Raw genomic sequence first — 27,699 nt, forward strand, 5'->3', positions numbered from 1 at the left:
TAGAATGTCATATAATAATTACAGAATAATGAGCTTCGATAAACCTCACAAAATAATAAGCTAAATGTAAGAAAATAAATTTTCAGATTTCTAAATCGACTAACATAATTAAACAATATTTAAATAATAGATAACTTTGTAATCTCATTAAATTAGCGAAACGATAAAACCTTTTTTATTAATTTTTCTTTTTATTACTCAAAAATGGCTTTATAGTAGTTTTGTCAAAACATCCTGAGAATTGTTTTCAACAATTATAACAGCTGTAACGTAAATGAAAAATTAATAATAATAGCACATATTTTCATTATAAATAAACTGGAATGTATTGACAATACGTAGTAAGCGCACGAAACGATTTGCCACTTTCCTACACCTAACATTTCATTCTTATCTGTATTGCTTCCATAAATTAACATAATTTTTGTTAACCTACTGTACTGATTTGTGGTGCTAAATAAAGAATATTTGTGTTGAACTGTATAAATAAAACATTGTATTAAATGAAAATATATAACGTACATACATGGGCAAAAATGGGGCAATTACGAGAATGCTCAGTTCCATACAGTTCGATTACCACTCGACTAGCTCTATAGAAGTACTTAATAAATTTAATTATAATCTAATTTCCCACACTATTTTCATTCCGAATTAAAGTAAGATTAATAATGACATTTAAGCTAGAGAGCACAGAAGCAATAAAAAAATTAGGTAGTATTTTTTGCGAATTCAGCAATTACGTTAGAAATATTTTCTACCGGATGTAAACTGAACTTAAATGAGATCCTGATAATATTTCGACTCATCTATAAGCGTCACGATCACAGGTATCGAAAGCTCATGAAAACTAATCGGGGTCTACATCCCGTAAAAGATATATGAAACCGATATAATTACATTTAAAATTCCTACCTACATTAAATAAACATTAAATAGCCTATTTGGCGCTAGTATCGTAAAGGTGCGGCCACATGCAGTTGATCGACGCTCACTTCCAGCGTCAAATCTGGTCAAGTGACATATAGGGATAAAGCTGAAAATATTGAACTTTATCGCTGGCAAAAAAAATTCGTCAATTTCGGAAAAAACACTTATTTTTTCATTCTCTCCAATTCCTTTTATAAGTACCACTGCCACGACTGCCACTAAAGGTTAAGAAATTAGCTTCCAAGAACAAGATCATTCCTGCTAGCAGCCATCTTGACGCTGCTTTTGTGAGTCGCGGGAAATTCAAAATAGGGTCACGTGACCAGATTTATTACTGGAGACGAGCGTTGAGTGACTTGCATGTGGCCGCACCTTGAGGTCCGTTCGAGAATTTTGACATTTGAGTCACGTTTGTGAATGGGTAAATAAAGGAGCCAAACGCAAGCAAGACACTAACGCCATCTAGCGAAATTTCGCCTGCCAAGAAAGCCTCATTCGAATAAAACAAAACATGCGCTTACAATATTGTAAATAGGAATGAAAGTCTGTCATCTATGCCGCAAACCAGTACCGTTACTGCATGACTGACAGACACCAGCACCAATATCTGACAGAAAGCGTGCATAAATATCTGATGCGACTCTAGGCCGGTAGGACGTGTCTGATACTTTTGCACGCTCCGCTGTGGCAGATACATAATAATGCAAGTGACATGGACAACGCACATCCCAAATCAATGGAGCTAGAGACTTGAAATTTGGTAGACACACCTGGACCGTCATAAAGATTTCAGAGAATACTCTAGCTAAATAACTGGACATGCTGCTTTAATAATTTGGCACTTTATTAGCTATTTAAAAGCAAGTTAACTTCATATGGACGAACGATTTTTTATTGAAACTGTAAGTATCAGGATTTTTATAAAACTAACTTAACCTAATCTATAGAGTTCGACAGGACAGTCCTGAAATATATCCTGGATAGTTTACAGTTTCAAAAAAATCGTTCGTCCATGAAACAGTTGGGATACGAATAGTTTGGGAAAAATAATTTCGGCGGGAAGTCAGGATCCTGAAATTATACAAAATAACTATTGCCGGTGAAAGTAAATAAGAAATTGTGAAAATCAAAGTTATTATGATTTAAGATACTTTTTTAAGATATGCTATACCGATATGGCATTTCACTTGTGCCACATATGAATTTATTTTTATATATTTAATTCAGAAGTCAAAACAAGTAAATAGTGAGTAACGATTATGCCAAGATTTATAATTTAATAAAACTTAATAAAACTAAAACAAGAAATGTGAAACAAATGTTTTTCTATCAATAATTTTGTTTCGAAACCAAAAATCGAATTATATATAAATACTTATTTACTTTTTAAAATCACAGGTATACAATTTTAAACATATTCATAAAACAATGTGGTCTGATGGCAGCACTCCACTTAATCATCCATAGATACGAAAAACATTCATACTTTTGTTCATTGAATACCATAAAACCAAGCATACTAAGTCAAACATTTTCGCTCTCTAAAATTACGCTAATTCTATGCAACATTGGTTATATTTTTCAACAACAACGATTTATTACTAGCGTTATCTCACTAAAGCAAATTATTGCTGACAAGCCTCATACTAAGTCCTCAACTAGACGACACAAGAAATACCGCGCGAGGTACATTGCGTGGCCGGAGACCACAGACGGCCATGGATGTATAAATGATCGAACACCGCCGGCAGTGTACCGCTACTCGTACATTTCTCGTACCGTATAAATGAGTCTTTAAACGCACCATAGTATTGCGAGATCATACAAAAAAGTGAAAACCAAATTAAAAGATTCGATCCAAAAATGAGGTACAATACAAGTTTGCCAGGCATCGGCCGTAAATGAATACTTACTACGATTTAACATGCAAGTAAAAAAATAAAATTATCAAAACAATTTCATCTCCGCGAATCGTATTTCAATGCTCACTTAACCACAGTTCTTAATTATAAAAATAATGCATCACACAATTGTAACAAACAAGGGTCTCCCCACATATATGTTATCAAATCAAGATTAGAATACGATTGAGCACATTATGCCGTTTTTGAATCATTACATAAAATGAGAATGACATTGTCAATGATACAGTATGCAGGTAAATGATGTGATGATAATATTTATTATAAAATAAGGGACACTGCATTCACCAAGAATCAGAGTTATAATAAATATGTTAGATGATTAGATTATGATGAAGCATCCTTTGTAAAATAGGTGTCTGCACTCAAACTATGAACATAATCATAGATTAACCTATCAATATATTTATTCAGTATGTACTGCTGTGCTAACGGTACTTTCGAATTGTATTCTCATCTCGATTTTATTTTATAATAACATCGGCGTGGAATCTGCTTTAGCCGATCCGACCGACGTCCTTTTACTCTCATCTCATTGCGTGGGTATCAATGATTTTATAAGTTAACATACCTACGTCATTTTCACAAAAAAAAACTGCAAAACACGGTCCAAACGCAGCAGCAGCACGCGCATATACCCTTCATTCCCTTTTTACTCCCTTTATGTAATACATATGCTGTCTATTCCTTTGATGTCATTTAAGACGAGATTTTATAATCGTCGCCTTTTTTACGCTTAATTTTCGGCACGCTGATGACATATGTAACTCCTTTCAATACACTTAGATAATATAAAAAGGACATGACACATTTTTCAACGTCATAAGCCAATTCCGCGTCGATAGAGGTGGGTAAACCCTTAGGTAAAATATTCGAACAGAGGCGTACCCTACGGTTACTGCATTACTTTACCTTTGATCTGTAATATACTCGTAATTGGGTATGTCTAGTAATTTCATAGAGCGTGACTATTTTTTATTTGGATGTCCTTCTAAGGTTTTACAATATCTAGGGTACGCCTCAAAACAGAGTAACACCTTTACATTCATGAGCACTTTTTCTGAAACCTGTTATTGGTTCTAGACTACACTTAATTAACGATAACTTTATAAATTATATTCTTTTCCAAGTAGACTAGCGGAAGGTCAGTGATTTCTGAGCATCTGGTCTAATTAATGGACATCTTCTCTTGAAGTATTTGGAAATAGCAGGCCTGTGAATAAAAAATTGTACGCTGTTAAACTGCTGATGAACTTAAGCATTCGCTTGTAATGAACATTCTATACTTCGTTTTTTATAGCATTAGAAAGAAGGTAAGCGATCTTGACGTGTCTTTTTAATGAAAAACACTTTTGACAACTAAGTCACAAATATGTAACAATTAGCAAGGACATATGATCATTTACATGCTTGTGGTATCATATTCGTGAATAATAGTTACTGTTTAAAAAAAAACGTTAATCAATAAAAAGACTCTTCAAGATTGTTTACCATTTTTCTAATGGTAAAAAAGAAACGAAGTATAGCGAATGTTACATTACAGGTAAAACACAAAATAAACCGCAGCGTTTTAGCGACCGTTCAAGTGAAACGACGGTAAAGCTTCCAACTTTTTGGTGAGCATCCGACCGACATTGTCGTGAATAATGAAATTTTTGACCAGCATTCACTAAAACGTTCCCTCGAATGTTCCTAAAAAAGTTCATAGCAATCTTTGGCTTGTGACGTCTGAAGCACGACTCACTCCCGGACAGAAAGCCTGGATGCCGAAACATTTATGTGTCTCTGTTGTGGCCACACTGACGAGGTCTTCTAGCGAAGATCGGACCACTGATTGGTTGAGCCAGCCGCGAGTACGTTCCGTTCACTCTGAACGTAATGACGAATTGGTTCAGTATAAAACGCCCTGCGGAGCTGAATCTCTCTCTTTTTCTTTTCTATTCCTCCACGCCACCAACGACACGTAAGTGTTAGCCGGATCATCATCATTGTACTTACAATATCTGTAATTAATTACTGTGCGTATCAAATAAAAACTTTATAAACTCCAAAGGCTCTATGCTTGCTTCTTTCGTTGTTCAGTTCTACAAATTTTATTTTTATATTTATTTATTTATTTCTCTTGTCTGGGTGAGCGGTTGGTTCCGAAAGAGTGTGACGTCTGTCGACGCCACATAGATGTCGCTGGTGCTGCTGCTTAAGTAGCAAAGTAGAAATAAGCAACCTGAGATATGTATGCATAGGAAAAATTCGTGTCTAGATTCCTGTCCAGCACGCAGCACGGAATGCTGAGGACCTGGGTTCGATTCCCAGTGCTGGTCTCTTTTTCTGGTTTTTCTGTGCATCCATGTCTCAGTTTGTATTTTCGAAATTTAAAACAGTCAAATGCTCGATATTCTGTTACAAGTGAATGCTCATTTTGATGGTATGGGTTTGTTCAATGCAGGTGTTAATGTGATTACTGAGTCGACCGGTTTTAGAAGAAGCGATGTTGATTTACAAGTCCATTAGACAGGCCTTTCCATTCAGAGACTAGGTTTCGGTGGTGTACTTCAGCCTCGTTAAAATATAAGATAAAAAAAAGTGAATGCTCAAGTTCATAAGCACTTTTAAGATATCAAATCGATATAAAAATAACTAATTTGACTGAATTACCTACCTTTAATGTGGTAAACATGAGGCCCAGCTCTCCATTCTGCATGCCGGGCTCTAGGAAGTCCTCGACGAAGTGTATCTCGGAGCCGAGCTGCAGGATGCGCGCGCGCACCACCACGAAGTGGAACACCGGGAACAGCTCGTCCATGCTCCACAGGTAGCTCTGGCCTGGGGACATACAATTGTCTACACATTACAAGGACCAACTAGCACAAGTGGCTATCAAATGCAATGTAAATTTAGTTTGTTTAGGGGCTGTTTCACCATTCATTGATACGGAATAAATTTCATTTAATTTTCATTTCAAATGTATCTATAAAATTTCAACAAGTACGTGGGTTACTTTTAGAACACCCAAACCGAGATGAAAAAAGTGGGTAGTTTTGAGCTATATCTCACCTAGCTCCTGCTGTACAGCGACTGTCATCTTCTGGAACGTTGTTCTGATGACGAGCAGCTTCTCCGTCGGGGAGAAGGTGGTTTTAAGCTGCTGTAGAGTTTCCACGGCTTCTTGGAACAGCTGTTCGCGGGGCGAGCCGGGTATCCGGGATAGGTAGTTTGTGTAGAATTTCCTGAAAAATATAGTTTTGATATTGGTTTGGCAGTGGTCTCGGCTGTGGGTTTAGTTGCGTTTGCGTTGTAGTTAGAGGCTTAGGTTCTCGTTTATTGTTGACAGTCCTGCTGTAGTCTGGTTTTTCCTTGACTTTTCGGTCGGACGCGTGCTGTTAGCTCTGCTCATACTATTTTTCAATAGACGTCCACCAGCTCCTCGCAAACCACGTTAGCTATACCTTGACGAGTTCGTATGTGACACACTGTCGCAGGGAGCCACTGCTGCCTCCATGAAGATTTTTATTAAGTTCGGCAAATGCTGACAGCAACAAGGTTCTACCGGGTGTACCATACAAACTCGTCAAGGTATAGCATAGACCGTAACAGTATTAAGAATACGAACAACAGTACCAACTTTTTTTTTCTATAAATACGTAATGTGCCGTACGTATACGTAAAGACCGGTCTGAGTGGAAAGCCTTGGGGAGGCCTATGTCAGCAGTGGACGTCTTTCGGCTGACATGATGATGATGATGATGATGACGTAATGTGATCATGTCAGGCTTTTAGAGCTCAACATCAGACTTGTTTTTAGACCTCGCAACCTGAGGCCGTACTGACTAAGGTTTCTGACACTCGCGGTCACAATCAAATGACAGAGATAGATTTTGCATGCGACAACTTTCATTTGATTGCGATCGCGAACGCCAGAAACCTTCTGACGAGCCCGGAGCAACATTAACATTCTAGTTGTACTGCAGTACAGTACAGTCAAGGGCAAAGATATCGACACGGGCAAAGTTGCAAAAATATATATACACGGCTTTAATGTTAAGTGCATAAAGTCGTGTATACATATTTTCGCAACTTTGGCCGTGTCGATATCTTTGCCCTTGACTGTACAGTTGTGGTAATTATCCTCACAACACAATGAGTAAAGATGCGGGCAAAAGTAAAGCGGAAGCGAAATAAGAATAGCGAAGTTAAAGTACAAGAATAACTATAATTAAACTTAATGTTACATACAATGCAATAAGTGCTTGGGTTGTAAATACACCACAATACGTCGCGTCGCGCGTTCCGGGTAGAAGTGCCCGTCGGCGCGGGCGCAGTCCGCCGCCTGCCGCGGGGCATTACGTTGTTGCGTGACCCAAGCTTCATAAGCGCAGCGGAAGAAGTAGCGGTTATAATCCGCCACACAATTATACTTACTGGTCGATACCCAGAAACGGCATCAACGTAGGGTCGGGTTGCCTGTTCCACTTGACGAGTCGCCGCCAGTACAAGTCGTCTTCGCGCTTGTTGTGCAACGCGTATAAGACGAACAGGGCCGGATGGACGCGCGGCAGCAGCGTCGGTTGTAGCAAGGACGCTGCGGATACCACTTCACTGGGAAATAAGGTGAAACATATTACTCTGACACGGAAAGTAGGGTAGTTTCTTGGGTAAAAACATTATTTTATTTAGACCATACCATAAGTTAGATTATCAGAGAATATTGGACGTATTTTTGTTTTGACAATTAACCCTTAAAAGGGTAGAGGCGATTTAGCGACCGCATGCATTGACATGAAAATTCAACCTTATTGTATTAGTTATAAGTTACAATATCCATTGTAGTTATTGAAAATACTACTAGCTTTAAAAATATCCTTTCTCAGGTGTCGAAAGCTGCTTTTGATTGTGGTAGTATGCTCCAATAAATGGGGCCTTATAAGGGTTAAACAAAAATGATCAAGATGTAGTCAGGTGGTGGTACTTATGGAGCCGAAATAAATCTTTCTTTCTTTCTTCCTTACAGTTTTGCGTGACGTCACGCAGTTTCTCCAACTTTGACTCGCTTCATCTGTCATATTTTGTTTGATTGACAAAAGAAAATTTTGTGATTGATTGATTAAAATTTTATTTTCACCATAACACAAAAAACACAATATCGAACTATAATCTAATTGACGGACAAATTTTTTTTTTTTTACCCAGGAAAGTACACAATTCACAAATAAACTTAAACAATGCTGGCTTGTGCTGAGGCCTCGACTTCAAAAAGATAAAAAAAAAATGTTGTCGGTTACATTTTTGTTACAATAGGCTACCAGACCCACCAGAAGCCGTGGTGGCCTAGTGGTTTGACCTATGGCCTCTCAAGCAGAGGATCGTGGGTTCAAATCGAGAATCGCATCTCTGATTTTTTCGAAATTCATGTGCGAAATTACATTTGAAATTTACCATGTGCTTTACGGTGAAAGAAAACATCGTGAGGAAACCTGCACAAACCTGCGAAGAAATTCAATGGTGTGTGTGAAGTGCCCAATCCGCACTGGGCCCGCGTGGGAACTACGGTCCAAGCCCTCTCATCCTGAGAGGAGGCCTGTGCCCAGCAGTACGTATATAGGCTGGGATGATGAGGCGACCAGATAGCCCAATGGTTAGAAAACCTGAGTATAAAGCTTGAGGTCCCCGGTTGTGGTAATCTTTTTTTTATGTTTTATCTAACTCACCCGTCGATGGGATTGCCGCCCTCTTCCACCACTTGGTCCTTAAACGGCAGCACCAGCTCGGAGCCCTCAGGCGGCAACGCCGGGAACAACAGTCGCACCACCTGGCGAAGATGGGACCATTTACACAAGCGCTGGCTATTTTAATAACTCAATTCCGAGCAGGCATAATAGAAAGAATCCTGTAATAAATAAGTGTCGGCGTCGGGATGAGCATTCGGAGAGGCCATCGGACGTTGTCAGTGTTGTGTGTCGGTGTGATGGGGTGACAATAAAAATTCCGAATTTAATGGTTTATTATTAAAAGCTGTGTCATGGAATTGTCGGTTATTGGTGCGAAATAGGTAATGAGGATTACCAGCAAAGTGTAGGAGCAACAAAAAAAAAACTTGATTTCTGTAAATTTTCCCCACAACTGCAATTCCCTGAATTTCCCCCGAGCCTACCTGGTACAGTCGCGTGGTGATACTCTTGAGTTCTTTGACAGCGTGGCTAAGCAGCAATGGATGAACACGCACACCACCGTAAGTCGTGTTGAACGCGTTCGTTAGACTCAGCACTAGCTGCCCAAGTGGGTGGTGGGATGATTCACACGCCTGAAAAACAAAACACATTGTTATTTTAAGTCTTGCTGCAAGTCAAAGCTGCAGTGCCCTAAAAAATCTAGGTAGGTATAGTCCGTCGGTTAAATTATCAGAAAATATAGGACATTTGCAAATTATCAATAATATTGTCGATTCCCTATACCTCCTAGGTAACATACGTATCACTTAAATGCTCTCGCCTGCGTACTCGCTCCAAATATAATTTTGCCGTTAGGACATGTAGGTGTAACTATGCAAAAAATCGCTTTCTCATAAGAGCTTGTTCCACACATAATAGTAATTATAACCATACTGATATTATTCATCAAAAGTATAATAGTTATGTAGCCACAATAAGAAGCACTTTATAGTTGTTTAGTGTGTTATGAGGCATCGTCACAGGAAGAAAGCTAACTTAGTAACGCTACTGTGAATTGCATAATGCTGACGAAAGAACATGTGACGACACCGCACATCGCCCGATGCACGAGGCGCTGACGAAGCATACCGCCGCATATGGCCGCGAAGGCCTGGGAACTCGGACCGCGGGAATCATTCAATCACTTGCATCGGATTGATTCAGTACTTAGATATTAATTTATAATTAATTGTAAACATTTTTGAAGTTATTAAATTTAATTAAAATATAATTGTTTTTTTTGGACTCTTCGGGCGCAACACCTATAAGTAGTGACTGTTTTCTGATGTTTACGTTGTGCATAATATTTTCATAATAAGTGTAGATATATTAGTGAAAACTTTACTGGCTCATGATTTACCTGCATGAATACTAACTTTACCTATGTATGATTGTATTGCTGTTTGTTTTCCCCAATAAAGAAAATAAAATAAAACACATTCGGCCCCAGTGACACAACGTCTGTGACTTTTAGTTCTTAACTCCTATGCCAGTGACACGTACATATTTGTGACTGCTGTGGGATATGCGTAGGATCGTCACATTCGGCTCCGGCAACGTTCCGCTATGCCAGCCTTTAAGAGGCACGAATTCTGTAGACACACATGCGTGTCACCGGCGCATAGGAGTAAGAATTTTTGATCATAAACGTTGTGTTACTGGCACCGGAATGTGTTACGTCTGTGACTTTTAATTCTTACAAATACGTGTCACTGGCATAGAAGTGAATGCTGTGGGATATGCGTAGGCATAGCGTAAGAGCTTAGTGGATCGTGGCCGGGGCCGAACGTGTTTAACAAAAAATTGTGAAGATGTTCGGGTGTTGCACGGCGTGACGTCACGATCCCCAATTCCCATATTTTGAGTAATTTTTTGTGTCCACAGGTTGTGCCACGGGTAAAAACGTCCATAGGTACAACACTTTCTATTGGGGTTTATGCACACGGTGTATTTTTTGGGAGTAGACGACTAACGACTGATGCTGATGGCTCCGAAAATTCTCAAAAACCTGGTAAAAATATCTATTAGCTTGCGCGGAGACAGCAGGCCCAGCAGGCAGGAGGCGGAGCGACTCAGCCTTGAACAAGAACTTCCGAAAGGATCGAAACTAATCGGTCCGTTTCTGACTTATAATATAATAGTGAGTTGAACCATTTAATTCTGTAATTTCATAAATCATTTCTCACAAGAGCTTAATATTATAAAAATATGATTTCATCATTATCATATCAGTAAGCTATCCACTGTTGGATATAGGCCTCCCCCATAGATCTCCAGTTGCTTCGGTTGGAAGCTGCCTGTATCCATCCTGAACCCCGACATTAAAAAGGTCATCCGTCCATCTTGTTTGTGGACGTCTTACCACTCGAAAACTTTTCCGCCCCAACGGCCATCTATTCTCCGTGCTATAGGCCTGCCCATTGCTACTTGGACAAGGGTAATTCGCTTGGCTTCGCTTTAAAAATATGACTTACATTTTGCAAATACAGCTTAACTTCCATAAAGTCATCCAAATCCAACTTCTTCTGTCCAAACAGCGGTATCACCTCTAGACAATCAGACTTATCCAACTCTGGATCCTTCGGTTTCTTCACAGACAATCTGTTATGTTTTTCTTTGTGCGAACTAGATATGGCTACGGCCACATTCTGCCAGATCTTTTTGTTCTCTATGGCGGTTGAGTTTCCATTCCCAAAATGGTTGCCAGTCGGTGTTAGTAGGGTTTCCGAGACGCCGAGGCAGTTGAAACATTGGTGGAAAAGTGCGTTCCATTTTTGATTTGGCGCCACGCAAAGTTTGCCAAAGGAACTGAGGGAAAAAAAAATAGCACTGTAGGTAAGGGGCTGTTTCACTACCCATTGATTAATTTTATTTGACGAAACGTAATGCCGTAACCGTCTATTCGAACAAAACAAACAGAGACGATATCACATTTGTCCGTCAGATAAATTTAATTAACGGATGGTGAAACAAGGGGTACTTAAATATTAACGCGTGTCTTGAGGACAAGTCGACATAATTTTATTATGTGAAGGTAGAAAGTGTCACTTCAAGTTTTATAATAGTTTTTGATTTATAACTTAAGTGTTAATGCACAAAAAACCGCAAAAAATTATAGCAATATACCGTCGTTAAAGTAAGTGGTGTTGGTAGGTACAGATTAATTATGACAGCGGAATTAAAAAAAAATTCAACTCACATATTTTTTACTTGAATGTGTACTACACCTAATAGTAAAATATTTTTCACAGATGTTATTTTTAAATAAGGATATCCTGATTTATTATGTCAAGGATGAACGAACAATAAACACGAAAACCAATGTAGTAGGTAGGTAATTCGTAATGCAATTCACCTACTGAAGATTTACTTCCGTAAGAACTAAATCTAACTAAATCGGCGCAATGAAATTCGACGAATCGATCGGTTACCAGTAAATACACTTACTTTGGTTTAGGATTAGCAGGGAGTATTGGATTCGATACATTTAAATGCATGGTTGCGTTAGAAATCTTAACGCCTTCCGTCCATGCGCCACTCAGGGAACCTTCGATCTTATCCCCACTGGAGAAGGTCAGAACTCCCTTGCCAGAAAACACGCCGGCCGAGCGAAACTCGCCTTCATAGTGCGTGCCGTCTTCGAACACCATAACTCCATGACCCTGTCAAAAAACATTAAATTGGCGTTAAATTACTTAAATAATACCTTATAATCTGTGATCTTGAGTGCTTAGTTACGAAAGCTCATGTATGTAATAGGGTGCCGATTTTTCATCGTATGTAAACAAGTACAACAACAACAGGTCAGGTGTAACAAGACCCGTGTGGTGTCGGGTTAGAATTACACCTCTCCATTTCTTCCGTGGATTTCGTAAGAGGCGTAAGGTATACCGTATGCGACAGGCTAGTAACCTGTCACTGTTGTACTGTTTTGTCAAACTAAAACTTAAAATTGCTAAGTGGCTCCGAAGCGGTAACGTTTCGTGCTCTGCCTAACCCATTTGGGAATACAGATGTGATGTTTGTGTGTGTGTATAAACAAGTAATAAAGTAATCCTAATTTTTACTACAGATGTAATGAATAATTTTTTCCATTGTATTTTGTAGGATAATCGACAAAATAGGATGACAAAACATTATCCACTACAGCTGTCCATCCATCCATCCCAGCCTATATACGTCCCACTGCTGGGCACAGGCCTCCTCTCAGAACAAGAGGGCTTGGGCCATAGTTCCCACGCGGCCCCAGTGCGGATTGGGAACTTCACACGCACCATTGAATTGCTGTCGTGGTAAATATCAAATGTAATTCCGCACATGAATTTCGAATAACTGCGAGGTGCGCCGCGCTGTGAGGTGCGAGCCGGGGTATGAACCCACGATCCTGTGCTTGAGACGCGATAGGTCAAACCTCTAGGCCACTACACCTGTACTTAATAATAATATTATATGTAAACGCTTCCCCGTTGAACGTACCTACTCAACAGATCATGATGAGGTACGGAGATAGTTTAACAGCCTGAGAAGAACATGCCATAATTTTTATCCCGGATAATTGCAAAGTCACCACGGGATTATTGCACGTAAAAAAGTGTCCATACAGACCAGTTTAAGTTCTAAATAAGAAAAACGATAAGGCAAGTTTCATATTGTTTATGCACTATTTAACAAATTAAAGATGATTCTTTCATAATGGTTCACCTAAGTATACTCAGTTGATAGCTACATAATCATAATTATATCATGTCAAACCGCCAAGCATAAACAAGTACTTATTACAACTCAAACAAGGCCTCTCACCGCTCATAAATACTTCAGATAAAAAGCAAATAAAACGACCGCGAAATGAAATGCTCAAACAAAAACGAAAAGCAAGGTCTCACCGTTAGCACGTCTTGCATAAACAATCCTTCGTAATATATCCCGTCTAAGGTGACTATCAGTCCGCATCCATGTTTTTTATTATCGCTCCAACTCCCTAAATACTTCTCCCCTTTCCCAATATCATCCATAACGCCGTAACCACTCTTAACACCATTGCTCCACTCTCCCGTATAAATGGTCGCCGATGACGAAGTGAAATCACCCTGCTTCTTGACCCCATGTCCATGAGCTGCCCCATCCTTGAAATAACCCTCATAAATGTCGCCATTTATGAACTTCAGCACCCCGTAACCGTTCTGGAAGTTGTCTTTCCATTGACCTTCATAGATTCCTGTAAATATTACAAACACGAGAGTTCAATTGAAATGATTCTCTAAAATGGTGCCATTGGTGACAATAAAGTGACCTTATTCTCCCTATGAGAGCTAAAGTATACATCATGAGGATTTTTGATGTTACAGTCTTGCTTGCAATTGGCTCATTCAGTTATTAGATACGGCGAAGCTATACCTAAGGGTTTCTAGTTGACTACGGAATCCTGAAAACGTGTGATGTGACACATCAAGTAAATTTTCCGCAAACTGGAATTTTGAAGTAACAGGAGAACTTAGCGATAGAACATAAAAAAATATATACTTAATTAAATATTTACCAAAAGCAGGATCTTCCATCTTTCCATGACCACACAGTGCATTCATTTGGAACTGACCAACATAAAGCTTGCCATCAGGCCATTCCACTTTTCCGTGTCCATGGATTTTACCGTCCAACCATCTACCCTGATACTTCGCGTCTTTGTAGAAGGGACTTTTACTCGAGAAAGTGTAGACGGCTGTTCTAATTGCTGGTGTTTTGAACGAAGACTCTTTGTTAAGAGCTGATCTTATGGAGGAATTTAACGCGTGAACCCATTCTGTCTTCTCTTGTTCCGAGCTTGTTGTCACTGACAAGATTTCCTCTGGAGTTGTCAGTTGGATTACATTGACTAATGAATCTGTGTTAGGAATAGGTTCAACCCAAAGTGTAACCAAGGGATGAACAGTAGGTGTACTACCATTCACATGGACGAAAAGATCGTTGAACAATATGAACCAGTGGGATGAAAATCTTCCAGGGTTTACTAGATTGAGCTGTCGGGACTTCGATTCCCGAACTAAACGGCGCTCTGGTGTCCTATATTGTTCTAGGTTCTTTCCAATTGTTTCCCAAAATAGCTTCGTGACATCTGCCTCTTTGCGCTTTTTTTCTTGCTCCTCTATTAATGCATCTAATGACGACACAACCTTGTTTAGTCTTTCATCTATATTCGTTTTTGCTTCGAGTTTTATTCGTTTAGTTTTATAACGTAATAGAGACTGAGCTATGCATTTGTAAGAGCTCAATCTTGTTAGTGGTTGCACGAAAGCAAGTGCCACTATGGCTTCCAGTGTTTTTTTGTTGTTTTTCTGTTTGTTGGATGGTAATTGATCACTAAATAAATTGTATATGCTCATTGGAACATCAATAACATTGTTTATGTGAGCGAAACCACCAATAACAATCAAATTGCTTACTGCTAAATAATACTTTCTGTATAAATAGATATATTCTTCTAAATTTTTGATCAATGAAATATCACATTCGTTTATATGCTTCTCTGCATACTGCCACATTGAGAGCACATTTAGAGCATTTACATTCAATATGTCACCAAATATATCACAAACTGTTTCATATACATTAGAATGTAGGATGATAGATTTACTTTTCTTTAGAAATGGCTTTACAAGAGAATGATAAATCAAGAGCATTTCTTCTAAATATCTTTGAGCAATAGACAGATCTTGGAATTCCGGACATTTCATCGGCTCTTCAATAGAACAGTATGTTATATTACCAGAGGACAGTATTCTCCAATGGTAGCACATATTTTGGGGTCTATTTGCGAACTTCTCAGGTTCACTAAGTTGCACAGCCTCAATATCACCATTCTCGTTGACTTCATCTTCTCTCATGTTCAAGTTGACTACAGCCTCTGTAAAGCCATCTGTGTGCTTACCCATGTAGAATACATTTTCATTATGAGTATAAGCTAAAGTGTGATGATCTGTTGCCATCATGTCCCTGACTCTATCACTATTAGAGTTTCCGGTGAACTGTTTAGGCCCACTTTTATCTTCTCTGTTTTCAAAACTGGCTTGATGGAAATGATTATAGCCCCATATAAATAGCCTTCCATCTAAGGTTAATGCAGCACAGTGCCACTTACCACAGGAAACTTTCTGTAAACCAAAACCTGATAAAGTCATGACAACCATCGGTTTTAACCTTTTGACAGAGTCACCAACACCTAGTTGCCCATGACTTATGTCACCCCATGTCCACAGTTCAGTGGCCAAGATATTCTTACCAAGTTTAGCCATATTTTTTATGTTTTCAGATTTCCTGCCAGCCTCAAATTCTTTTTCACTACTGATTGTACTTGTAGAGAACTGTAGATCATCAAGGTTACAATCAGATGTACAACTATACATCAGAGAGTTGATTTCTTCATGCTGCAGTCTCATTTGTATCTCTGCTGCTTCATTGTTATCACTGCTGCCACTCACATGCCTGGACAGTGTTGCCACTTTGTCTCCTACAGTTTTCACACCTTCATAAACAAAATTAGTTAGATTAGAAACATTCTCTTTGATTATTCTGGTGGGCTTTTCTGTGTATTCTACCAGATAGTCTTCACCTGCTGACACCCAAGATAATTGTTTACTTAAAAATTGTCTTGCAGCATCTGTGTTAATAAAGATATTGTTAAGCTTTTCCTTGTTTTCCTCTGTCTCATCATCGCTTGTTTCATTGGCTACTTCACCATCTTTACATTCCTTTTCAGTTTGTTCTGGTTTCAACTTTATAGGAGCTTTTAGGTTTGAATTTATTTTAGCTATTTTTGATTCTTCTGATGAAGGACTTGAGTCTTCAGTAAAACTATGTGCATCTATAAGCACATCTGTCTGAGGAGCTGTGGTACTGCTAGAGTCTTCACTTGACTTACTGATCTGAACTCCAAGAGGACAGGTTTCTGACAAAGATGGTACAGAGGCTGGAGACGCTAAGCCTATAATTGTTTGACACTGTGAGCAATTTGATGCAAAAACCTCTTCATCATCATTATCACTATCTGTGTCACAATTGTCAGACTGGCGCACATTTTTCCTAACTATTACTGCAGCAAAGTCATCACCTATAGAAGCACTGTACACTGTCCGGCCATCAAAAAACGGTACCTTTTTTATACTGCTAGTGTCTAATGCGATTTGGGGCATAACACCGGAGCCCCAGAGCTGCCCATCGCTACTAATAAAGAGCTGTCCTAAGTTACTAGATACTACATTCCGAAATTTCACTTTTATACTAGAACTTTTAAAGCCATGGGGGCAACACTTAGCATCCTCGCGAACAACGATTTCTTCTTTGTTTTCAAACTTAGAATTCGTCTTGTATAGCCTGCCATGTACGTCGATAATGTAGAGGGTATCATTGTGATATGATATGTCTATTGCTGATATACCACTGATTTTTCGGAAGTTTAGGCAATCTTCTTCAATGTCACTGTGATAGAGGCCATGGTCATTGCCAAGGACGATCACTTCCGTGCCCAGAGAGCACAACTTTACAATTTTGTCAGGAACATGATTGGACTCTGAATATTTGCAAGTTTTTATTCCCTTCCAAAACTTATGCTGACTCATAATTTCCTGACTTCATTTAAATACATGAAGAAATCCTTCTCACTGTTCAGATTCAAAAATTGGAACTGCAACACTGTATAATTTAATCACGCACTTCTTGTTATATTTATTAGGTCAACAAACACATTATTATTGCAATCAATTATAATTTTCAAGGGAGTAACTTGATTTATTTATCATTCGGGGTGGTTGGTGGGTATTTTTGATTTGACAGTTGAACAATGACAAATAAAGCTGATTAGCAGGTAAAGCGGTCAATGCATGACACTTAATCGATTCCATTAAATTTCACGCCCTACGAAGATGTAAAAACAGTGCCTTAAATAGCGTGAGTGAATGAAAAGTGTTGCCACAGTAAAAAGAACGAATATAATGAATGAAAAGATGATGAAAAGTGACAGCAAACCTGTCAAATTTGAACTTTCAGCAGGGCTACCACGTAAGTCGAAGTTCGCTCGTATCGTGCGGTCCCTCTCGCTCTCGTATTAAATAGTGAAAGTGTCAGAGAGACCGCACGACACGAACTTCGAGTTTTTGTTTGACGATGAGTTTCGTAGTAGCCCTGCAGTCAACAGTCAGTGCGACGACTTCTTTTCGTAGTAAAAATGGCGAGCCGCGGTGGGTCAGCAAGACGTGTTCCTGAAAAAGAAACCGCAATTACGTACGTCCAATGCGATGGACTGGTGAGTACATGTAACAAGTAATTTTTGTTTTAATGTGCTTCAAATAAATCAGCGTTGACCTATCGTTTTCTATTAACAGCAAATATGTCGACGCGTCAAATTTTTTCTTGTTTTGTTGATTTTAACAAGGATCCTAGTAGTTAAGTACTTTTTATCAATAATAAGTACGTGTTTTAAGTTAGATTATAATCCATACAGTCGTTATTGCTTTAAAAAAATGTTCAAAATACATTTTCAATTTTGTATAGAGGTTATGTTCGCAACCTGGCGAAATAATTTGTATTATCAAATATATATTATAAACATAGTAAAACCAAACAAAGAAACCTTAAACATTCCCAATAATATTTTCAGTAATATCTAAACAAAGCCATTGCGCTTGCAAAACAGTTTGTTTACCTTTGAGTACAAATTAGTCATACATCGTTTTAGGACAGCTATAACATTAATAAGTTGACCTGTCTGGAGGTTACCGAATTCAGTGATGATCTCAACGCGACATGAGCCCCATTATTTGCTTTAGATAAAGTCTACATGTCATTTACTTAGTTTTGTTGATTATTTATTTTGTGTTATGATGTAGCATGTTGAGATGTGGAAGAATTTTGTTTATACTTACTTTATAGCTAGCGTGGACCGTAGATCCCGTTTTAAACGCGAATATTCTGCTCTTAGGTATTCTGTCCCAGTGTCCGGTATAACTTTGAGAACCAAAAGTCCTTTTTTCAGAAAATTGAAAATAGTGACACATAATCTTGCCAACCTTGTATTTTCACATGATAAAAGTCAATAGCATAACTCCAACAATGTTATAAGTAAATGTAATTGTTAAAGATAATATGCTGAGCAGCAAACAATCTGGCCCTCAAATGTATGCAGTAATAGGTAATTTTGTATGTGGAGTGCGCCAAATTTTGTGCCGCTGAGTATATATTTAACAAATTGGAACACAAATTTACTTTTAAATCACTAATTACCTTAAATTGTCATTAGCAGTCATCGGCTGCAAATATGTGTTTGAGGAAGCAAGCTGAAGTTAATTTGAATTCTAATTTTTGTAAAGAATTGTTGTTGCTATCTGCTTTTAAAGTTTATTTAACATTTTGTGAATTTATAGCAGAAGTTTTACTGGTTTCAGTAGACTCCCTGCTGCTATATTTCCACTATATTACCAAAACTTCTAAAACTCTTTTTTTAACCCAAGATGGACCCCTGTGGACCCCTGGGCTACTTAAGGAACCTCCAATATTATCACTACTTTGAAAAAAATCTCATATCTCAAATCAATACGTCAACAAATTTGACCCTTAAAACAATGTTCATCAAGTTCACCGGAAAGATCTTCGAAGTTGAGATACCAGTTTTTTCCAAAGTAGTGACATTCTATGTATGAAAATAAACAGGCTATTTTACTAAATGATAACTGGAATTATAAAATGTCAACACCTCTACAAAATTAAATGTACATCACATTTTAACTTCAACCTTTGATTCCTTTCTAGGCGGTAATGAAAATTTTGAAGCACTGCCATGAGGAATCATGCAGCAACATGGAGGTAGCGCAGGGAGCTTTGCTCGGGCTAGTGGTTGAGAACCGTTTGGAGATCACCAACTGCTTCCCGTTCCCGAAGCATGATGACACTATGGACGAGGAGGAGTACCAGCTTGCCATGATGAGGCGTCTGCGAAGGGTCAATGTAGATCACTTCCATGTTGGATGGTATGTAAGCATTTTTACGTGTTGAGGTGTGAAGTACACCTCATTTCTAAATGGAAGGTCATGTCAGGAAAAGTAAGCATAGCTATTATGCTTACATAGGCAGTGTCTACACGATCATTTAAAGAGACAGAAAAAGTTTGTTTCCATATTTAATTAGCTGTTATATCTTTGTATTTTGTCAGTACTTTAAAAAAACCTTGTGTTTAAGAATCTTACTTAGTGAACTTTATTCTTCATAGGATTAAGTATATGTTATCAATTGAAATACATGCTTTTTTCCATATTGTTTGGAATACAGCAATCAAAATGGTGCCATGTTCTATATAATATAATGGTGTCATGTTATATATATGTTCATTTTAATAGTGTTTGTTAATTTTTTCTTAAATTTTAATCAATGTCCAGGTACCAGAGTGCCGATGTTGGCAACTTCTTGAGCCTGTCTCTCTTGGAGTCGCAGTACCACTACCAGACATCCATAGAGGAGAGTGTGGTGGTCATCTACGACACAAAGAAGTCTGCTCGCGGTTTCCTCACGCTGAAGGCTTATAGGTTGACACCTCAGGTTGGTACACTGCTTTTAGTCAGCGTTTAAAGTAGCTGTTTAGTATCTTGCCACTGATAATTATGGCTGAAGAACTTAAAAAACCCTATTTGCAAGTAGCAGTATAAAGAAGCTATATGTAACTTGTGGAAAATCATACACATACTATACTACTACTACACACAATATGCTAGAAGGGGGTTAGTTTCTGTAAGAATTCTGTGAATGTGGTAAAAAAATGGTGACCTGCTTTTAATAAATAAATTAAAATAATTTATCAATTCAATAAATATATAAAAGATACTTAGATTAATTAAAACTAAAAGAATTATGTACCAAGAAAATCGTATATATATATAATTGGATTTTCTACACACACCCATAATACACACAGTACATAATTGACAAGATTTCATTTTTTTAACATCTTTTAATTACTACAGGAATCGAAAGAGTTTTGCCTCCTGAACATGGGAAAATATTTATTATAATTGATTTCTCCATATTAAAAAAAATACAAAAAATTGAAAAAATATGTCTGAATTTGCCAACACTACAACAGAATAGATATGTTTCCTTTGCCTTTATCACCAGAAAAAGGAGCTGTCATAATTTTGATATTGTCTCTATGCAACGTCTACGTCAGATTTACGTGATCTTTTTTTTAAGAGACTAGACAAAAGTAATGGATCTATTGTGTCGTAGTTTTGGAGTTATGCCCTTTTAGAATAAGCACATCTTAAAAAAAAATTAATAAATTAATTAATAGTTGTAGCGAAATTTTAAAAATATTAGCGTTTTTCTCTTTCCAAACAGAATACAGAGAACAAATCAAATTATAGTCTTAGAAATATGAAATCTTGTCAATTCTTTTAGTTTTAATTAATTAAGTATCTTTTAGAAATTATGATTATTTGACGTTTGGTGTCAAGTGTCCCATGATATATTTAATTAAGATTTGTCAAGGATTTAAGAGAATCAAATAATCTGACGGTTGTGGTTGTAGAAGATTTTCATGCGATATGTTTGTTTTTTATCTTTGAACTGTTTCTTTGAATGTTTGTTTTTTTTATCTTTTTTATCTTATCTTTGAAAAATGCATCTTTGAATAGATAATGCAATGAGTCAATCTCTATGACAAGTATTATTCTTTACAAAGTGTAATGGTAACTGCAAAAAAAAACAAACAACCAAAATATTCACAACTATCAACATCATTTTATAATAGGTACATGTTATTTTTGATTTCTGTTAATAATAACAGGCCAGATGAAGTCAATTTCTCTTAATGTTATTGTTTAAATTAGTCGGACTAAATTTAGCATGTTCATTACTTACTTGAAACTAAACCTCAAACTCATAAAAACGGTCTTCCTAAATAAAAATAGACTAATTAAATAAGAAAATTTAGTTATTGTATTAGGTAGGTATATTGTATAATATTTACGGAGCTTGGAGCACTAATCTTGTATCATGCAAAAAATTGAAGCCTGTTCATTGTAAATGCAGTAACTAGTGTTGTAGCCTAGCTATCTAATTTTGCAAAAAATTCTCAAGTCAAATTGTGTTGTTTTCATATCTATAAATTTTATCTTTTTTCTTACAGGCTATCGCTATGTACAAAGACCAGGATTACACCCCAGAAGCGTTGAGGAACCTGAAGATTGGGTATGAGAGCCTGTTCATCGAGGTGCCCATCGTCATCCGCAACTCGCCACTGACCAACATCATGATGTCGGAGCTGTCCGAGATGATCCCTGAGGAGGAAGGCTCCAAGTTCCTGGATCTGGGCACTGCTTCAGTATTAGAAGGTCTCTTCTTTAACATTCGGACTAAATGGAGGATACAAAATTATCTCACTGGCTACTGCGATTCCTGTTTTTGTAATGTTTAACTAGTTTGTTAACTTTTCAAGCACACTTTTCGGTCTTGTGTTGTGGCCATTGTCTTCAAATGTCGCTGATGTCAACCAAGACTAACAGTTGTTGTTGTTTATCTAGATATTAACCAGGTCATCCGTCCGTGTCCTTGGTGGACCCTTTCGAGAATTTTTCGGCCCCATCGGCCGTCTGTTCTCTGCTATATGATGGCCTGTCGATTGCCACTTCAATGACCTAATTCACTCGCTATGTTAGAAACCCTCGTTCTTCTTTATTTTGTACTAGAGTTTACCCGCGGCTTCTCTCGCTTAAACCATTTGACCCGGTACTTGGAATTCAAATTCTGGGATTTTACGAAATTCCCATGTGAATAGTTCACATTGACCTTGCATTAAAAAAATCCTGCAAAATTTTGTGACACTAAGCCCAGCGGTTGTTATTTAGAGATTTTATCCCTATCCCTATGATAAAAAGTAGCCTATGTTTTATTCCAGGCGTCTAACTATCTACATACCAAATTTCATCCAAATCCGTTTTAGCGCCAAGTAGTAACAAACACACTCACGCACGCATGCACGCACGCACGCACACTAATAATATTAATTAATTTCAATAATATTCCAGGCCAACTCCGCAGCCTAATGGAGCGCGTAGACGAGCTTAACCAAGAGGCCATCAAGTTCAACCGCTACCAACAGCTGGTGGTCCGTCAACAACAAGACAAGCACCGTTGGTTGCTGAAGCGCACGCAAGAGAATGCCGCGCGCGCCGCCAAAGACGAGCCGCCGCTGCCCGAGGAAGACGTCAACAAACTGTTCAAACCCCTCCCCGTACCGCTGAGGTAAGCATCTTTAACACATGTTACTATTCAAACCCGTCATCAACATGTTCAAACTCCTCCCCATACCGCTGAGGTACGAGTGAGCGAGTGAGCTGGCACGAATGGACTGAAGGATTGAATGAAAGTATCTATGTGTTACCTATTTGAATACACATTCAGTGCATTCACACAAATGTGAAAATGTACAATTTTCTACAAAAATGTCTAAGCGACACATTACTTTCGTTCAATTCATTCGATCCAGCTCTTATGAATCGACCTGTACCATTCAAACCCTTCACCAACATGTTACAGAGTCAAAAATGTGGGGTCACCCCACATCTTAGTTATTCAGTCTGCACTTTTCTATGAATCCTGTCATTTAAATATAATTCCAAATATTGTCTGTAGTTTTTGATATATTTTTAAGTAGACTTTACCCGCGGCTTCGCAAGCGTATAATCCATTAGATCCGGCAGTTGTATTGAATGTCCGAGATTTTATTAATTTTCTTTGGGAATTCTCAAAAATTATATAGTGGATTTTAGTAACGTACGAGTAGGTATACATATAAAACACCCATGCCAAATTTCATGTCCCTAATAGTAATGGCTGAAATTTCGACATTTCGTCCCGGTGCCGTGGGAATATCGGGACCAAAAGAAAACTACGTGTTATCCCAGATGTCCAGCTATCTACATACCAAATTTCATCTGAGTCACGTTTTCGCGTGAAGAAGTAATAAATACGCACTCACCCATTATTTATAACATGCACTAAACAATCATATAGGTACATACGAAATTATACAGATGGATACATATCATATTTTTTCCTTATTTTCAGACTGAACCCCATGATCGTGTCAGGCCAGATCAACACATACAGCCAGCACATCAGCCAGTTCTGTTCGCAGAGCCTGGCCAAGTTGTACGTCACCCAAGCGCTTCAGAATGCGAAGGACACTAAGCAGAATAACTGAGTTTCTATTTGGTAATAAAATTTCGTGCAGTCACAGTGTTTTTGTTTTGTTATGCCAAGCAAGTAGATTATGGAATTCCCGCAATTTCATAAACTGATTAGTTAACACACGTCATATCGTTCAATACGCATCTTTGTCTTATTATAAGGTATTGAAAGCCTATACACCTGAAAACTAATGCCGAAGATTAATATACTTTATCCTGATCGCACAATAGCGTAAATTAACAATTTAGTCCTGGTGCTTCGCCGGCCGCTACCCCGGCGATCTCTCTAGGCTCGCGCGATGTGGTCGCCATTATTATCTAACACTCCATGCTTCGCTTGTCATACATACCTACCTAATTTTTATGAACCTAAAGTGACAGTGAGAGTGACCAGAGGCCAAGAAGGCAACTACTTTACGATGTACCACACAACTTTACCATGTATCCACACTAATGAAGCTGACGGTGCATCACGTAGGCTTCCATGCTACGGCATACAACATTAGTGAACATTAGTGTTCCTGACGCGTTCCATTTGATGTTCATAAAATCGCAGAGTCAACCATATCGCCTATCATCGAAGTGAACCAAAGTACACTCCGTGAAAAGTTATTGTGTATAAAAAAGTTACCGTAAAAAGTTATGTAAGGAATAACCATCACTACAAAATACACCTTACTGTAATAATATTCCGCTTCTTTATCTTTTTCTAATTTTAATACAATATGACTTTTTGTCATGATACAAATAAAATAAAATCAGCATTTTCGAATTCTTCCATCGTTAATTTAAATCGAGAACATTTATTTGGAAGTATATAGAGCTGTTGTTATATTGTATCTACTTCTTTTGGGTATGTCAAATGAATTTTTTTGGTCTGTTTCGTTCAATATTTTTTTAATGCACTTTTCGAAATCCCCGTTGCTTCTATAACTCGGTCTTGAACCTTACCTATTAAAATATTTACGATCAACACTTTTCTTAAAACTTTCAGCTTCATTACAAAATATTTATATACATTATAAACAATTTCCCGTGATTGGCTATTTACAGAAATACCTTGTTTAAGTTGACTCGCCATGGAAATCAATTTCCGAAAAATAACAAACTAAACAAAAATGTAAGTGGTGGTTTTAACTGCTCTATATAAATGAATGAAAACACAACCGAGTGCACTCTTCGCGTGATGGATTGCTACTAAACACCGTATCTAAGCACCTACTAAGTCAAAAAGACAATTGTCATTTCCTTCTAACGAATCCTTCCGATTCCTCCCGAAACCTGAAGGTTTTTCCAAGAGCTCACAGATTGTAAATACCTAACTCATTTTGCCTTCTTTCTCTTTGAATGATGGGAGCGGTTGAATCGAAACGCATTTGAAATCACCGATTCCTGTACGAGTGTGGTGGGCTCTTTATGGGTTTACATTGCCCATACCATACCTACCTCAGTAAGTAATCATCTCGAAACATACAAACAAAGTATCAATACCAATTAACTAGCCTCTAATGAGTGAAGACGCTGGTAGTTTTTTTAAATTATAATTAAACACGATAGGAAGTTACAAAGTAAGTTAATTATTTGTTTACCACTAAACATCTTGCTGTTGATTTCCCTCTAATCGGGGTAATGAGGGTAATTGTTGGTACACAAAGAAGCCGACGTGATGTCCTTTGATTACTAAAATTGCTTTATCCCGGGCCCAACCCGCCCCCGGATAATTGGATCAATTATTTACCTACTTAAATTGCTTACCACACGGGCTTTACCTAAAAGCAGTGGCGGTGCAGGACTTAAATTTGGCGCGGGCAAGATAAATTTTTAGAGGCACTATGATGGCTGGCATACTACACGTTAGATGACCTCCAAGAAGGAAGGGGCTTCTATGGTAGAGGTTTAAAAAATAACCAATTTCATCGGGTCAGCATAAATAAATGGATAATACCTAAACATGGACGGCCAGTTTAGATTTTTTTTTACATTTACAAACTATATCGTGTGTCCCATCAAATAAAAGGCCCTGTTGTAAGAATATCAAATTATAGGTCTTTTATTATTTTCTGATATTTGAAGAAGTATAGACCTTTTAATGAATTTAACAATAAAATAAGTGAAAGTTGACCGTCTCCCGCCCCGCTCCTTATCTCCAAAACTACTGGGCCTAAAATAAAAAAAAAAATATTCAAAATTAGTTCCATATTTCTGAATTGCAGAAAAACAGTATGTCTATGGAAGTACAGACCTTTACACTCGGCCCTGTCTAAAACATTTTGTACCTTAGCCCTGTTATTATCCGACTTCCGCCTGCAATTTCCTAAACAGACTTTATTAAGACATCGCGTGCCGTTTGTCCAAATCCCGAGGTTTTAATAAAGCAATCAGAGAAAGGAAATGAGATGTCGGCGACACCGGACCTGTGCCCAATTCTGTCATTAGTCAATCGGGACCGCAAGATTGGACCAACCGCAACAGCTGCATCGACAATTTTTTGCTGCCGAACTTTTAGATTTTAATTTTACTTGCTAGCACCGGCCCTGAGTAGAGCAAGAGGAGCTCTTGTCACCAGATTTCCAGTGCCAAATAAAATTACGATGGCACCTTTTGAAAGGCGCGGAAGCGGTGTAGAAAATCTCGCTCTACTCTCGCTATCTAGAGTCGACGCTGAGAGGACGTTAGGGTCCTTAGACCAACGAATATGCTGCCTCCTTGGAACGTTAAAAACAGTGGCGTAGCCTACCGGAGGGCTAGGCGATGCCGTGCACCGAGGCGCCACGCTCAAAAACCCTCGGATCCTAACAAGCAAACGTCAGCAAAGCTAGCGCTGAATTCAAAAGTAAGTTGCAAGTTGTACCTATGTATGTAAATATTTTTTATTGTACTTAAAACACAAAATAATACAAAAAGTTAGTTTTAGTTCGATTTTTATTTATTTCTGTTAATTATTGTATATATTACTTATTTGTTTGTTTATAAATAAAAGGACAATACAAAAAGATAACAACAAAACCAAAAGAGTACACAGGCGAACTTATCCCTAAAAGGGATCTTTTCAAGCTAACCTTAACTAGAAAGGAAAACTCAAAGATCGAACAGTCATTTATGCAGAGTGAGTTGTATGGGAGTTTCGGTGCTCTCCCTACAACAAAGCCTCTGGGCACGGGCTGAGCAACGCTCAAATGCTCAACAACGCGTGGAAGTATCAAGTAGAATTAATATCAAATTCTCTGCTACCCCCTGAAGCAGCAGAAATACCAAAGTTCTAAGTTAACGCAATCAAAAGATACAGCTGTTGTTAAAAAAGGTGTTATCATTGCTATAACCGAAAAACCTTCACGATATTTTCGGTTGTCTTAGAAACTTGAATTTTGTTATGAAGGTACCTCGTATAACGCAATCAATAAGAAAAGTCTGAAAATCTTTTTTTTTACGTCTGTGTTCTTCTCCGTGTCTTTTCTGCGAACTGCGTTCATTTTGATTACAAGCGTTAGCTCTGCTAACACTGCAATGCATATTCATAGACTTGCTTGCTTGATGCGCGAGTCTGATTCACACTTAGCCGGTTTCTTATGATATACCTAGGATGTTTGGTAAGTATATAGCCATGGACATTCTCAACCCCAGAGGATTACAATGCGTTGCCTAGAGGATTAAGATACTCGTATCATGAGTCAGTACACCTGCAGTCTTGTTCTTTACTCCGGAACACAGCAGAACTAACACTGCTTGGCGACAGGGTCAACAAGTGAGATGGTATAGTAGCGGTCTGGATGCATCCCGCAATGTTGAGACTTATGAGAAAAGATAGTAGCTCAAAGAAGGCTGTGGCCATCTGTACATTTTTTCCGTCATTAGCTAACCGCTTACTGCGGCCTTCTTATGATAATTACGCTTGTAATTAGTTTTAATGAAAAGGAATTT

General features: G+C 38.1%; 2 protein-coding genes across 2 annotated transcripts; one reads left to right on the forward strand and one right to left on the reverse strand.

The window, feature by feature from the left end:
* Window positions 1-2,502: 2,502 nt before the first annotated feature.
* Als2 (Amyotrophic lateral sclerosis 2) lies at window positions 2,503-17,368 on the reverse strand. Its single transcript, XM_074085303.1, has 10 exons — window positions 14,094-17,368; window positions 13,441-13,772; window positions 12,005-12,219; window positions 11,032-11,365; window positions 9,001-9,150; window positions 8,558-8,658; window positions 7,272-7,448; window positions 5,907-6,079; window positions 5,512-5,675; window positions 2,503-4,065 (listed from the first exon to the last, which is right to left on the reverse strand). The coding sequence occupies exons 1-10, from the start codon at window positions 17,164-17,166 to the stop codon at window positions 4,021-4,023; spliced, it is 4,764 nt and encodes a 1,587-aa protein (XP_073941404.1). The 5' UTR covers window positions 17,167-17,368; the 3' UTR covers window positions 2,503-4,020.
* A 370-nt stretch (window positions 17,369-17,738) lies between these two features.
* On the forward strand, window positions 17,739-23,830 carry eIF3h (eukaryotic translation initiation factor 3 subunit h). The gene is made up of 6 exons (XM_074085306.1): window positions 17,739-17,849; window positions 19,352-19,569; window positions 19,975-20,134; window positions 21,720-21,924; window positions 22,618-22,834; window positions 23,660-23,830. Exons 1-6 carry the CDS (start codon window positions 17,772-17,774, stop codon window positions 23,793-23,795), a joined length of 1,014 nt encoding a protein of 337 aa, XP_073941407.1. The 5' UTR covers window positions 17,739-17,771; the 3' UTR covers window positions 23,796-23,830.
* The last annotated feature ends 3,869 nt before the right edge of the window (window positions 23,831-27,699 follow it).

This window comes from Choristoneura fumiferana, chromosome 3 (genome assembly GCF_025370935.1).
Source record: "Choristoneura fumiferana chromosome 3, NRCan_CFum_1, whole genome shotgun sequence".
NCBI lineage: Eukaryota > Metazoa > Arthropoda > Insecta > Lepidoptera > Tortricidae > Choristoneura > Choristoneura fumiferana.